The sequence below is a fragment of the Mya arenaria genome, chromosome 3, assembly GCF_026914265.1.
Source record: "Mya arenaria isolate MELC-2E11 chromosome 3, ASM2691426v1".
NCBI lineage: Eukaryota > Metazoa > Mollusca > Bivalvia > Myida > Myidae > Mya > Mya arenaria.
The window spans coordinates 25370126-25385118 of NC_069124.1; the positions used below are offsets into that span (position 1 = coordinate 25370126).

Consider the following 14993-nt stretch of genomic DNA (forward strand, 5'->3'; position numbering starts at 1 on the left):
AGGTAAGGGCCTTAATGACTCTGAACAAGAGGCACAAGGTAAGGGCCTTAATGACTCTGAACAAGAGGCACAAGGTAAGGGCCTTAATGTCTCTGAACAAGAGGCACAAGGTAAGGGCCTTAATGTCTCTGAACAAGAGGCACAAGGTAAGGGCCTTAATGACTCTGAACAAGAGGCACAAGGTAAGGGCCTTAATGACTCTGAACAAGAGGCACAAGGTAAGGGCCTTAATGACTCTGAACAAGAGGCACAAGGTAAGGGCCTTAATGACTCTGAACAAGAGACACAAGGTAAGGGCCTTAATGACTCTGAACAAGAGACACAAGGTAAGGGCCTTAATGACTCTGAACAAGAGGCACAAACATACAACTACCACACATATACAAACACCGCAGTCAGGCCACACACTTATCAAAATAGCTTCACCAATAAATGATGGGATTACCACCTTGGAAGAGTCAGTGAAATGCTGATGCTTGTTTGTTATATGCGATCAAAGAGAAAAATTCCATTAATATTTTGACTGGAGTTAAAATCAAAGCACTTCCATCTGCCATACATCCATTATCTGGAATAATTTAAACATCTTATTGCATGACGATACATTTACACAATATTTGATGAAGAAAACAACGAAGAAACAGAATCAGTGCGATGCGTTCATAAAAAAAGGACATGCCAAAGGATAGGGTCACAAGTTTTTCCAACATCAATTACGGCCCTTTCCCAAAATGTCACACTTGAATACACTTTGGAGTTTACCCACCAGATCTTTGTTGTCGTCAGCACTGTTGGCCTGGCCCTGTAGAAGGGATATCTGTTTCTCGTATGCTGAACTAGGCACGTGAATGTCGTACATGGATAGCGCCCAGAACGTCGCATAGAATGTGGGACTGAAAGTTAAACAGTTTCACTTTTATTTAAAAGGTCAATGTATAAGCAGGAAGGATTTGTATAGAATTGGCAATAGAAAAGACTCCTTTTTTATTTCCAAGCCTTTAAGTACTGGATTTGTACTTGCAATATTGGACTGTAAATAGCATATTAAAGAAGCATTCCATGGATACATAGAAACCAAATTTCAAGGTTCATTTTCTAAGGTTACATTTTAAGAAGCAAATGAGAGTATCATTAATGTGTTGTAGATTGTAGATCGTTTAAACTTCATCAAGATTAAATTTCTTTCAGCAAACTGATATTGTTACAAGTTTAAAACTTATAGATTAATCAATTTGCCATTGCTGTCAGTTAAATAAATAATGGATCAGCAAATGGTTCACATTACAAAATTTGCCGAAAATTATGGTGAAAAACCCACACACAATTAAAGCATTATCAACAGTTTTAAAGACAACAAGTACACATGTGTATGTTATATATTTTGATGCTTGAATATTCAATTAACTATGTACCTGAGTTCCTCCCATATTTTGGAGGGCTGGAGCGGCCGCACATTTTCGATCACTGGGGCCATCACAAACTCTGCTGCCTCTATGTACTTCTGTGTCTATAATAGTCATTCCAAAGAAGATGGATGAATTCAAAATTACATGCATGGGTTGGTAATCATAAAAATTTTAGGAAATCAACTTGAGTTAAGCAATGACATAGGAAGTTTTATGAATACAGCCCCTGGGTTCTAACATCAGATTCTAACATAAATCCTAAAGAAATTGCCTTGGGGTTATGTTTGAGTATGAAGAATTCATGACCGAAAAATGGTCAAAGGGCTAAGACCCCTTATGAAATTGATTCCAAAGTCATCTATATTTATTTCCAGGTACTTCCTACAAATTTTATTGTAAATGACAGAGCAAAGACCAATCTTTATAACTGTACAATAGTCTGAATTTAAATGCTCTCAATTCTGATTTTAAGATTAACCCTGAACTTTAGAACCCCTGTACATGTATATATGAGGAATAATCTGCTTACTGTTTAGCCTGAAAAAAATAATTCATTACATAAAAAAATCTTAAATAATTTTTCAAACACATTTATCCATTTATTCATTATTTTCTAGTTGTTATAAGTTTTGTACGCAACTTTTATTTCGTTCATACACTTTATATATTGTGATCAGTGTTTTTTTTCTGCCCTTTTTGGGGGTTGAAATTCGGATTCATTCCCTTCCTGAAAAAGTATGTATATTTCTTCTACCCAGGTAAAAATTCCCTTTTTGAGTATTTCTCCCCTTTTTTGCAAAAAAAAGATGAGTATATCCGCTATTAAAGGGCCCTCCCAATATTCACAAATGTGGTAAAAAACACAAGTGATGCTCTTAAACTCTATCTCTAAATCTTCCAACATTAGATTGATGATTACTGATTTATATTGATCACAGACAGAGCTTGTAAACAGCAATACCTTGGCTGATGTGGACAGTTTATCTTTTTTGTCTTTTTCGGCTCTTTCTGCTTTTCTTAGCTCATCATATTTGGCCTGCAAGAGAGTAAATTCTTTATAAATCACAACTTTCTACAAATTGATCACAAAACCAAATTTTTAACAAAACTTTTTATAGATTATAGTACAGCTTTGCTTTGACAAGATTTTAAGCACAAATAAATCTATTTAATGCAAATAATTTAGGGCGCAACAACACTTCTGGATATGTTTTTTAAAATTTATCAAAGGGCAAAACATTTCAGAATGAATATGTGGCTTAATTAACATTCAAATTCTAACAAGTACATTAAAAATTTGATATCGAAAATTGACAGTGAGCTGTTCCAAATGGGGAATTTCTCTGGATAAGAACTAGACAGACAGTCCTAATGACAAATCTGATCACAAAACCTGGGCAAGCAACCATAACATCAATCATTCAAAGGCCGTCTTCAACCTACATTGATATCATAGCTGTACAGGGGCCTGGATAGGAAGAAAGCAGCGTCTGGAGGCACGTGAAACTCTGTGACCATCTTGTGTATGGGCGGGAGTCTCTTCACAAACTCTTCTGTACTCAGCTGCATGGACAGGAAACTGCCAAACTGTACCAACGTGTCTTGACACTACATAGGGGAGAAAAAAGGCGTTTGACTCTTAACCCCTAAACTATGTTATACAATGAACTAACAGCATAAAACTGTACAATAAAGTCATCAAAAATTAAATACATGGACTTGGTAATGTAAAAAAATTGTCCAAAATAAGAGCGCTGCAGGGCAACACCAAGGCTATGATAACACCTGGTCAAACAATCACAAAAATACTCTGCATTATTAACAAAGGTTTTAATCAACCCATTCTATGGGAAAATATGCTTAAATCAATCAAGATTTTGGATCATACCCTGCTCTTATGTGGTAAAATAAGCTGAGATTGTAATTTAACTGAAGAATTTTTATCTGGCATGGACTTCTTTCTCTCAAAAAACAAACAGAAGAGCTAATAAATATTCTGTTTCTTCATAAAGCTTTTTTCAATTCTCTGGCTTATCCATTTCTGAGACACAGCATTTGCATCACTTTCATTGCACCTCATAAAAAATATTAATTATCAAATCAACCACCATTCAACCACTTACCTGATCATACAGTTTTCCGTAGTGTTTGAGATGCCTGGTTGCCTCCTTGAAGATGACGGAATCCCTCTGTTGTGATATGAGCAGACACAAAGACAGGGCAAGGTCATGTTCCAACATTGTGTCCTTCAGCCGACTCGACGACTTCTTCATATTGCGCACCTGGGTGAAGTAGCCTCCCTAGAAATGTTTAATTCAGAGGAATTTTTAACTAGAAGGTAGGCAGCAGTGTAATGTTTCAACAATAATTATATCGATAATGTAAGGCTTGAAAACAAAAACAATATTGGTGCCTCTAAATTTTCTCTAGTAAATGTTTGTATGTTTGAGCTATTGGTTAGTACAGAGCCAGACACGTTGTAGACAGAGTGTGATTACTTAGAAAACATTGATATCTGTCATTTTCATGAATATCCCCATTACAAACCCATACGGCCTACCCAACCCCTCCATTCCTTAGTAGCTCTCCCCCCTGACATGGCATAATTTCTTCTGCTAACTGAATATAGGTCAACATTTGGACTATCTACTATTGGTTGCCCCATAACAGCCTATAACACATCCTTTTCATCAGCGCTCATCAATATCCCTTCCACTAACATTGTGTCCAACAAGTCTTCTGCAATTTCCTCGAATAGTTCACTACTCAAAGATCATTTGCCATTGACACCTCCGTCCCTGCACCTACCTCACCCCCACTCCATACTAACTGCCCCACCCCCAACTCCAACTCCTTACCTCTTGCCTGAGAAGTTCTCCCCCTGACATTGCATCCAACTGATCAGCCGTTATCTCCTCAGACACTTCAATACCAGCCATCTTCTGAACTATTTCCTGCATCAATAGCAAGTCCGTGCTGGAAAAAAACACAACAGTCTTAAAAGTGAGATTGCATTAGTCAATTCTTCTTTTCTCTAAAAGGCTTTGGCTCAGAGATATTGTTTACTGAAATAACAATTTTATGCCTTGCCTTTAAAGTTTTAAACCTTATATTTGGAAGTTTCATAAAAAAAATTCAATTTCTAATATATACACACAAAGTCCTGTTTAAGCCTTATAACTTATCTGTACCTTCTGTCTGCTTTGAGTTTGATGGTGACATACTGGCTGCACGAGTCCCACAGTCACTGTGTACTTCTTACAAAGAATACATTACATGCAGATTCACTGCATTATCAGAACTTATGCCTACCATTCGTGAATAAACCATCTAGAGAATTTCCAAAACTGGTGCCTACCTCCTGCCAGCCTTGAGCTGGTTGGTTACGTACTGCACGAGTCCCGTCTGCTCCACTGTGTACTTCTTACAGATGCAGCCAGCAAAAGTCGCCAGACCTGAAGAGGGAATAAAAGGATAAAATACAAGTTTGTAAGCTGGTTAACTTTTGTTACTTAAGCAGATCACAATAAGTATTTCCCCAGGCCAGTGCTGACATGCCTTCAAAAGCTGAGCTGGCATTCCAACATCCTTTCATTGCCACAATATGCTTACAAACTTAATTCCAAATGAGATACTCATTGAGCTGTGCGGCGTTTCTAACAAGAAACGCTGTGATCGTAATAAACTTCGGCCGGCGGGAAGCGGTCAGACGACAAAAAGTGAAAAAGTTATGATTTATTTGCTTAATGCTACTTCAGTGGGTCAACATTCACCTGATAATTTTAAACAATCACATATATCTAGATTTATAATCGGGGATTCTAGCTATAAGTTTGATATCGACAACGAATTTTTCATTATAATGTATAAGAATGACGTAAGCGGTGCACTCAGCTTTCAGACTCTGTGGTTAATCAAGCGTATCGTGTAGTGATTGATGACATACATAGCAGATTGCTATGTGAAAATATGGAGCGATTTAACACCTAATCAGGATAGCTGCAAAGCATTTAATTAACACATTATTTGTTTAATTGTGTCTTCTGCCACCTACCACTATACGTGATTGGACCGATTGCAAGTGTCTGCGAATTAACATATATCTAGTAATCCAGTAGTGGAAAAAGCAGCTGTCGCATTGGTCTGATGGTAACTAGGACATTTTTATTGGGGGTCATTTTGAATGTGTTAATGACCTAAGAATGCTTGTGTATTACAATTTCTACAAGTTTTACTGACTTAGTCATTTTTGGACCAAAATTATAAAAAAATGAGAAAATTTCAGACCAATTTTTTCGACACTTATTGAAACTGAAATCGGTCTGGCTTGGTCAAAATCAGTCAGGACCGGCAAATTGCCGGGTTTTAGAAGCCCTGCAACATGTAATAAAACCATAAATGTCATAACATATATTTATGTCATTATCCCACCCAGATAGCTTAGTTGGTAGACCACCCCAACTCGGGTGCAGTTCTCTTATATAGCCAGTTACTGGTGGCATATTTTCTGAGCCTATGACATAAACCTTGGGTCTGTTTCACCGTGTATCCTAGACAGAATTTTGTACCAAGGAGAACAATTTCAAAAGTATTATTGCTCTGTAAAAAGATCTAATTTGCTCCCAAGATTCTTGATAAAATGTACCCAAGCAAAAGTATTAAACATGGTCAACAATTGGGTAAAATTGGTGCAAATCTCAGTACCATTCTCAGAACCCCCATTTAGTAATTTTGGTGGAAATTTGTGCAGATAGGGAATCAAGAAATCAATTTATTAACTAATCAAGGAACTTTCTGCTCACGCATATTAACTAATAAGTCAGTGGTTATTTTCTCGGCATAAATGCCTATGGCTAAGATAAGCTACTCACTCTGAAGCCAGCTTGCCAGGGTTGTCTCCCCTAGTTTTGTCTTCTCCTTTTCTGGCACAGCCACTGACTCAATTATACAGACTGTGGTTAGGGTTAAGGAAATTCAATTATAAATCATTTCCAGAGAGCCTCTGGCCTCGATTCTTAAACAATCTTAAGTCCCCTACAACAGAATCAAGCTCAGTACACTTATTATTTTTTTTTAGCAATTTGAGCTATATTCTGATTTTGAAACTTTTCAAGGAAAATATAGTCATGATAAACTAAATTTTATCTTCTTAAATCAAGTTTAAGTAAGTAATAAAGCTAAATGAAACAAGATACTTGAGCTAAAGATATTTCAAGAAATGTGGGCATAAACTTTTACGACGGCCATTTCATGCATTATACCAACAATGGAATTGTACAAAAATGCTTTGTAAATAAACAGCAAAGATGAAAGAATGTAATCTGGTTAGTTTCTTTAAGAATACATCATCTGTATCATACAGAAATGGTTTGTCATGGTAATTTTTTTTTTATAAAATATTATTTTTTTTGTCAAAATTCATAATTTTATTTCCATGTTTGGGGAAGTATGTTTAAGCATTGGGAATGGAGTCGAACTTCGGCCACAAATTTGTCAATAAAAAACCCACTGCCTTTCAGCAACTGTTGGAAAGGATACATATGAGAATGTCATACGAGAGATCTGTGAGGTATTTGAGAGCGTCCACCACCGGGCCTATCAGGTTATCATATTTCTCTACTTGCCGCAGGATCTGAATAGAAACAATAAGTGTTAGTTATATTGTATATGTACATGTATATAAAAGTTGATTTTTTCGCAACCTCATCATCTAATGCATTCAAATAATTGATATGAAGCTTATTTTGGATTATGACTGCCATCAATAATTACCTACAAGAATATACTGAATCATAGCCAAAATGCATGTGTTTAGAATTATCATGGGACTAAAACATCTCCCTATTAGATAAACGGCTATGGATATTTCAGGGTGGTTTTACATTACTTAAATGAAAGAAGAATTGTCAAAAGTTTGCTTAAAATGGCAAGGATACAAAACATAAGCAATTACATGTTACACTACACTTACCCAGTATGCTTCAAGTGTTACAGTACACTTATGCTTTAAACTTTCTTAATAATAAATTATATGAAACTATTTTTCTTGGCAGATGAAAACTAAAGCTTTGTAACTGCCACAAAAATCCTTTCCACTCACATATTCAAAGAGGACCCCAGGGTTGCTGTGGCTCAGTTTTCCGAGCTGTCGTCCAGATATCTTCACATTCTCTTTTGCCAGACGCCTATATAGAAAAAACATTAAAAATGTAATAACATGTTTAACCATCTTAGATGTCCATTTTAATTACAGATATATACAGAAATAATACAATTACATTTATTTCCTAAAACCCAACATTTTGCCAAGCTCCAAAAATAATCCACAAAATTACGTGTATCACCTATGACACATAATGTCAGTTATTGAAATTAGACTTTTGGATTAACAAGCCCAAATTCTTATACTATTGCTTGGCATCTAATTTTTGAACAAGCCCTGCTATTTAAAATTCAGAATTTGAGCAAGCTGGAAGTCATTTCACCAGTATAGGGCTTTCTAATTCCTACCACTGCTATATACTTATGATGCCCAAACATCTTGTCACCATTGTTACATGAAGAACAGAATTAGAGTTACTGCTCAAAGTCATAAAGAAAGTAACTGGAATTTTTCAGTAATGTCTGAAAGGAAAAAAAATCTTAATCAACTTACTTCATAATGTATTTGGACTTCTCCAGGCAATCAGCCTTCACTCGTATCAGAGCCGGGTGCGAGATGTACAGCTCGTTCTTCCAGTTGCCATACATACGGTACCTACAGATACACATGTACACAGAAAATGATATGGGATACATGTATTTATGTGGTCTTACACTGAAAACATGTATAATCTGTATCATTGGTAGTTGGCAGCTGTATTGCCCTTTCTTCCTTACATTCAGTCCCTATAGATATACATGTACAATAGAAACTAAAATAGCGTAGTTAATTGTTGAAATGACCTTATGTGATAGTATACATAATGTTATATTTACATGTATGACGAGCTTAATGTGAAATGTATAGCTCATTCTTCCACATACCCCATATAAAGTACCTACAGATATACATACATTAGAAACAGTGAAAAGGCACGTACATTAACGCTTGTTTGTTGTTATGTTTCCAGATAAACAATGGGCAAACCTCAAACACTATTATCATGTGCATTTTGTCTCTAGCAACATGACTAACAAGTTTCAATGAATGTGATTCTTGAGAAGTTCTTGAGTTGGCATTATAAAGTTTTTGCAAAAGGATAACATTGATGATGCTGACAATGCTGACATCAAGGCTATCATGGTGTTTTTCTTTCCCTAAAGAACAGATGAGTTAAATATGACACTTACCCAACTAGACATAAGCACTTACCTGAGCTCATAAGGGAACAGCTTGAGGAGAGTCCATATCTCTTGTGAGATACAGCAATTACACGAGAGAAATGAGACGGACGGCAGAAGGGCCTCATCTATCACGTTCAACAGGCCGTAATACGTTGGGGCGTCTTCCGGTGATAAGCTTCCCTGGGCACGCTTGAAAGGAAGAGGAGAGAAGAGATTATTATCAGGGAGACAAATATATGGTCTTTATCATATGCTTTTTGGTTATTTATAAAGCTTCATTAGTGAAATAAAAAATGTATTTCACTGTATGAAAAAAATAATAAATAAATTAAAATATATGAAATATAAAAAATATATATAAATTATATCACTGTGACCTTCACCTTTGACCCCTTAAAATATTAGGGGTCATTTACAGGTCAGGCCCAACCTCCACGTCAAGTTTGAGGGCCATGGGTGCAGGCAATTTCGAGTTTTTGCATTCAAGGTCACTGTGACCTTGACCTTTGACCCTATGACTCCTAAAATCAATAGGTGTCATATACTGGTCAGGCCCAGCCTCCATGTCAAGTTTGATGATCATAGGTCCAGGCATTGTTGAGATATACTAGAAGATCTTTTGTTAACGTTTTCGCGTTAAAGGTCACTGTAACCTTGACCTTTGGACTGATGACCCTCAAAATCAAAAGGGGTCATCTACTAGTCAGGCCCAACCCTTATGTCAAGTTTGATGACCAAGATTTAGGAATTGTTGAGTTTGCCCCCACGGTGACCTTGTCCTTTGACCCGATGACCCCTAAAATCAATAGGGGTCATCTACTGGTCAGGCTGACCCTTCATATCAAGTTCGAGGGCCATGGGTGCAGGCATTGTCGAGTTATGACTCGGACAACCTTTTATCATTCAAAGTCATTGTGACCTTAACCTTTGACCCAATGTACCATAAAACAAGCATTTTCAGTGAAAAGATATCCCCCGCCAACGATGGCTTGTTTGTGCTTGATGGCTTGTTTGTGCTTGAAGGTTAAAAAAAATCTCAGAAAGAATAAGATAAGCACATTGGTTTATCCCTTTCCGAGCCAAATAATAAAATATCGACCGGGACTACTTTATGATAAATTTTTTTAACAATTACACAATCCAAAATATATATAAACAGGCATCATCGCAGTATGTTGGTTCATATTTATTTCAAGTTTCAAGAATTTTTACCAACTAGTTACTGAGAAATGGCTGTAAATGAGAGTTTTTCAAAAAATCAAGGGCAATAACTCCAAGTACAATTGACCAATCCAAAAAAAAAAATGAACAGGCATCATCCCAGTATAGTAATTCATATTTATTTTAAGATTCATGAAATTCTGCCAGCTAGTGACTGAGAAATGGCTGTGAATGTGCATTTTTCAAAAAATCAAGGGCAATAACTCCAAGGACAATTGACCAATCGAAAAAAATTTTGGACGGGCATCATTCCAGTATAGTGGTTCATATTTATTTTAAGTTTCATGAAATTATACCGGCTAGTTACTGAGAAAACGCAGGTGACGGACGGACGGACGGACGGACAGACGGAAGGACTGACAGACAACGCCATTTCAATATCCCCCTCCCTATTTCATAGGCGGGGGATAATAAATAGGGGTCATCTACTGGTCAGGCCCAGCCTCCATGTCAAGTTTGATGACCAAAGGTCTAGGCACTGTTTAGTTATCACTCAGACAAGCTTTAAAATCCTTCTATCATTAGGGGTCACTGTGACCTTGACCTTCGACCCGATGACACATATAATCAATAGGGGTCATCTAATTGTCAGGTCCAACCTTCTTGTCAAGTTTAATGACCATAGGCTGTTGAGTTATCACTCGGAGAAGCTTTGGTCTACCGACGGACCAACCAACCTACCGACAGACTGACGATAAGGGGGGCATAAATACAATATTCCAATAATATTAAGATAATCCTACAGTAAAAAAAAATAATTCTTCAGTCATCATTAAGAAATGGTAAAAGGACAGAACACATCAATAAATACACAATTGATTGATGCATTTTAATAATTGTTGAATCATGAATTATAACAGTTTTTTTTTTCTTTTCAATTCAAAGCAACACCAACCTTGATCATGTACTGTTTGCTGAGCCTGATGAGCTTCATGAGTAGTATTGGATCGCACGAGATGTACGGGCCAAGATAGGCAACCATCGGAAACACGAGGGTGTTAACTTCCTGAAACGAGGTTGCACGTGGGACTGACCCGCCCAGCTCCTCAATGGGTGGCCATTTACTCACAAGTTTACTCGTCATTCCACTGCTCCTGTAAGGAAAAAGCAAGGGGCATGGTAGAATTGAAATAGCCATATCATGCCGATGAAATAGATTTTTTTTTAGATATACCAAGCGCATTCTCATATTCACAAAGAAACACTCTCTGAATGCATGAAAAGTTTTCAAATATAAATGAAATTTTAGAGATCTATTTTTTCCAATATTCTAGCTTTCTTTTTTTTTGGTGTAAAAATGACTGTTTCTATTAAATGCACAAGGGCATGCAGAGATTGATTTTTATACATGTAGATGAGAAGGGCCCATGTTGTTTATACATACTCATTTTAAAGTTAATTTATATTTTCAAATACAACTAACACCCAATTGTCCAAACTCTTAAACGATTTCAATACAGTTTATGCACATACGTTTATGGACTTTGTCCATGTAAATGAATTTTCAGAGAAAACATATTGATATAATAAACTTGGACATTTTGGTGGAAAGTGACATGATCATAATATAACACTAAAAAAGTCAGTATGGAAAGAACACATACGTCCGATAGACTGGGTCCATAACAGTATGTATGAGAGCACACAAGGCGGAGGCCACAGGTTTGTGTGTGGTGGCAAAGAATTCTGGTAACCAGTCCAGGATACACTTGGACTTCTCCCAAGCACCGATACACAGTAATGCCTCCACCAGCCCTAGTTTCTGGTTGTTCACTCGCTGAAAGTAAAAGAGATGCTAATCAGCTTAACTAAATGATAACCTAAACTGAACCTCTTATAAATTGCTTCATTCCCTATAAATGAACCTCTTATAAATTGCTTCATTCCCTATAAATAAGTACACATTATATTAGTCTAACCGCGAAATAAGCAGTTGTATAATACCCAAATAAATCAATAAAACATTCCTAACTTTATCTATAAGTATGTGGAAACATATTTCTCTTTAATCTTGATACAATTTATTTTTACAGACACTCATTTGGCCTTATACATCCAAACAAATCCCTACCCAGGGGTTCTAACAGCTGATAATTGTCAATCCTAAAAATTAGCCAGGGATCAGTTCGAGTATGTGGGCTTCATTTCCAAAGAAGGGTAAAGGGGCTAAGACCCCTGTTGAAATATTTCCAAAGTTATGTTGGCCATAGTTCTAATTCGTCCCCATCCCTGGTGTCTCAACCCCTATGTTGGCAATTGTTCTGAGGTACAAGTCCCCGTTCCTGACACCCCAACCCCTTTATTAGCTTTTGTTTTGAAGGTACAGTTCCTGGCCTCTGACACCCCCACCCTGTGAGCATTTGTTCTGAAGGTACCAGACCCTGACATTGCTACCCCAACCCCTATGTTTGCCATTGTTGTGAAGGTTTAAGGTCCCAACTGTGATACCAAAACCCCTATGTTAGCAATGTTAAACAAAACATTTTCTGTACCACATCAATTTTGACTTCCTCCTCTTCCTTTTTCTTCTCATCAGACTTGTCTGCAAGGTTGATCACCATTAGTTTACGAGCGTATGCCTTGGCATCTGCCATCTCTTTCTTACTGTACTCCAGAATCACGCTGTCCACCGGATGCAGCTGGAAAACATGGGTCAGTTGTCAAACTTAAAATATGCCAGACTAAAATGTTCATTCAAACTTTTAGTTTTGAAGACTTATGGTATATTAACAAGGCAGATTTCATCAGAAAAGATAGGAATTTTACTTCATAAAATCCACACCAGCAGAGCATCTCATCATAGATATACAACAGTAGCAGTTTATTTTTAGTTAGTTTAAGATCTCATCAACATGAACTCTTTACAAATCTACATTGAAAATAAAATGCACTTTGATTACCGTAATTTATATATGGTGCTTTTGAATTATACTTAAATTAGGTAAGAGTCTCTAGGTGGACTAGGTCATTCTTGAGAAGAATGGTTGCCAGTTTGAACAGGGAGCTTGGAGTTTATACTTACATGAGGGTACAGAGTCTCCAAGTGGACTAGGTCATTCTTGAGAAGTATGGCTGCCAGTTTGAACAGGGAGCTTGGAGTTTCATCATCCTGTCAAGATTGAGGTAAATTCTTTGAGATTTAGAATGTGAATGTTACAAGTACAGTGTATGCAGATGCCAATGCTTTCATGTTTCTAGCGTTAAGGTGTCATTCCACCCACTTACAAATTCAAGGAGTCTGAGTCAATATGATGGAAGTAAATTTCATTTTCAAAGAAAAAAGATGTTTTCAGAAACATTAAAAAATAAGAAAGCATGTATTGTCCCTGTCTTTTTGCCTAATCTAGGTGTATGACAGGCTTCTAGTCTCAAAATTCTAAGAGTACATGACAAAGTTTAGGAGTCTTGGACTCCCAAACTTCCTTTGGTGTTGAACGCAGGTCTCATTCTTACATTTAAAGATTTTATGTTTGCGTACCAATAAGCTGACAACATCAAAGCTTTTGAAAACATGATCAATTTATATGGAAAGACAGACATGTCAAATTTCAGGTACAATACAATTAAGTTTCACTCAAAAGTATTTCTAATATACATGATTCCAACTATATGTACATCATAACATGTACGTTCGTCAACTGTCAATCAGTAGGCAAATTATTAAGGAAATGTGTCACATTTCCATAACATAGCGCAGAAATTCCTGATAACAATTGCAGCAATAAAAAATTGCTTCTAGAAGCATCACTTCCATCTCACCTTAAAGAACTGAAACTTGAGCCCGAGGCAATGGCATAGGGTTTCGTTGTCCTGCACGTAAGACTGTATGAGCGGAATGTAGAAGTCCTCCACCTCTGGACGGTTCTCAAACGACTCCAGTAAAACATCTATAACTCTGTTAGGGTCCAGGTTAAAACAGCCTAAAAGTGTAAAAAAGTGTCAATCTGAACACTTCCCTGATATCATGTTGCTTTCTTCAAACTCTGAAGCTATGTTTGGAGTTTTCATTTCCCTTCCAGGAATTCATTTCCAAAAAAGGCTTACGGTTAATGGGTCAATCTTATCTCAATGAGCATTTCACAAAATATGGTGAAATCAAGAAATTCCTTTAAAATATGTAGTAATTGTCACAAATTAAATTGAAACTTTAACTTGCAAAACCAATATGTCTAAACTAACATAATTGTAAATACATTGGCTTTTCAATAGATGTTATAACAACTCAAACAGATCAATGTGAAAAAGCAAGCGTATGGTATGTGCAATGATAAGATGGTTTAATGGTTCCCCTATTCAAAGCTTAAAAAAAGTATGATTTATTACTCTAATTAATAGTAAAGATGGCATTCATTAATACAGTAGCATTGCCGTATATTAATGCTAATTTCAGATTTCTGGTATCTGTTATAAGAGACGCCAAAGGTTTGTTGTTGTTTTTTCTAATTGAGATTGCAGTGAAGTCCCTTTTTTCCATGTACATAATGTGATCTAAGGAGCTTGTTGCATGTTTAAGAAAAGATGTGACACATTTGTTATTGCAAACAACCATATTTTTTTTGTACATTTTCATATCAACTGACAATATTTTTTATGCAACTGTTCACAGTTCATTAAACATCTCCTTACCAATAAGGGACTTGATGTTTTGAAGCATGACCGCAGGGGTAATTTTGTATGTGATCTCTTGATTAAGCTCTGCCACAAGTTTAGAGTAGCCCTCGCTCTCTTCTCTCAACAGGTTGAACTTCTGCTGCTTGTAGCTGTAATGTTACATAAATGAAATATTAGCTGAAAAAAGGAAGAACAAGCAGAAAACAAATTGTGATTGACTTTTATAATTATCTATATTTTAAATAATTATATTATTTATTTATCATCAATAACAGTAAGTAAAATCTGCTGAAATGGAGTATAAATTGTTAATGAAAGATAGTCGACAACATAATAAATTAAATAAAATAAATAAAATAAATAAATTACAATAAATAAATAAATTAAATAAAATAAATTAATAATAAATTCGAGGGGTGAAAGCGAAAA

At 36.2% G+C, this 14993-nt stretch overlaps 1 protein-coding gene across 2 annotated transcripts in view; it reads right to left on the bottom strand.

Annotated features, from left to right (window-relative positions):
* Positions 1–14993, bottom strand: part of LOC128226537 (THO complex subunit 2-like) — a 43967-nt gene that overhangs the window by 21811 nt on the left and 7163 nt on the right. For both annotated transcript variants that reach the window (XM_052936465.1, XM_052936463.1), the window contains exons 6-23: positions 14580–14713; positions 13713–13873; positions 12976–13062; positions 12446–12592; positions 11558–11730; positions 10849–11047; positions 8761–8921; positions 8062–8163; positions 7507–7591; positions 6945–7038; positions 6278–6358; positions 4765–4861; positions 4265–4382; positions 3530–3706; positions 2850–3014; positions 2368–2442; positions 1413–1507; positions 767–893 (exon numbers count right to left, since the gene is read on the bottom strand). In XM_052936465.1, coding sequence (XP_052792425.1) covers positions 767–893; positions 1413–1507; positions 2368–2442; positions 2850–3014; positions 3530–3706; positions 4265–4382; positions 4765–4861; positions 6278–6358; positions 6945–7038; positions 7507–7591; positions 8062–8163; positions 8761–8921; positions 10849–11047; positions 11558–11730; positions 12446–12592; positions 12976–13062; positions 13713–13873; positions 14580–14713 — 2278 coding nt within the window. The remainder of the gene's footprint in view (positions 1–766; positions 894–1412; positions 1508–2367; positions 2443–2849; positions 3015–3529; positions 3707–4264; positions 4383–4764; positions 4862–6277; positions 6359–6944; positions 7039–7506; positions 7592–8061; positions 8164–8760; positions 8922–10848; positions 11048–11557; positions 11731–12445; positions 12593–12975; positions 13063–13712; positions 13874–14579; positions 14714–14993) is intronic.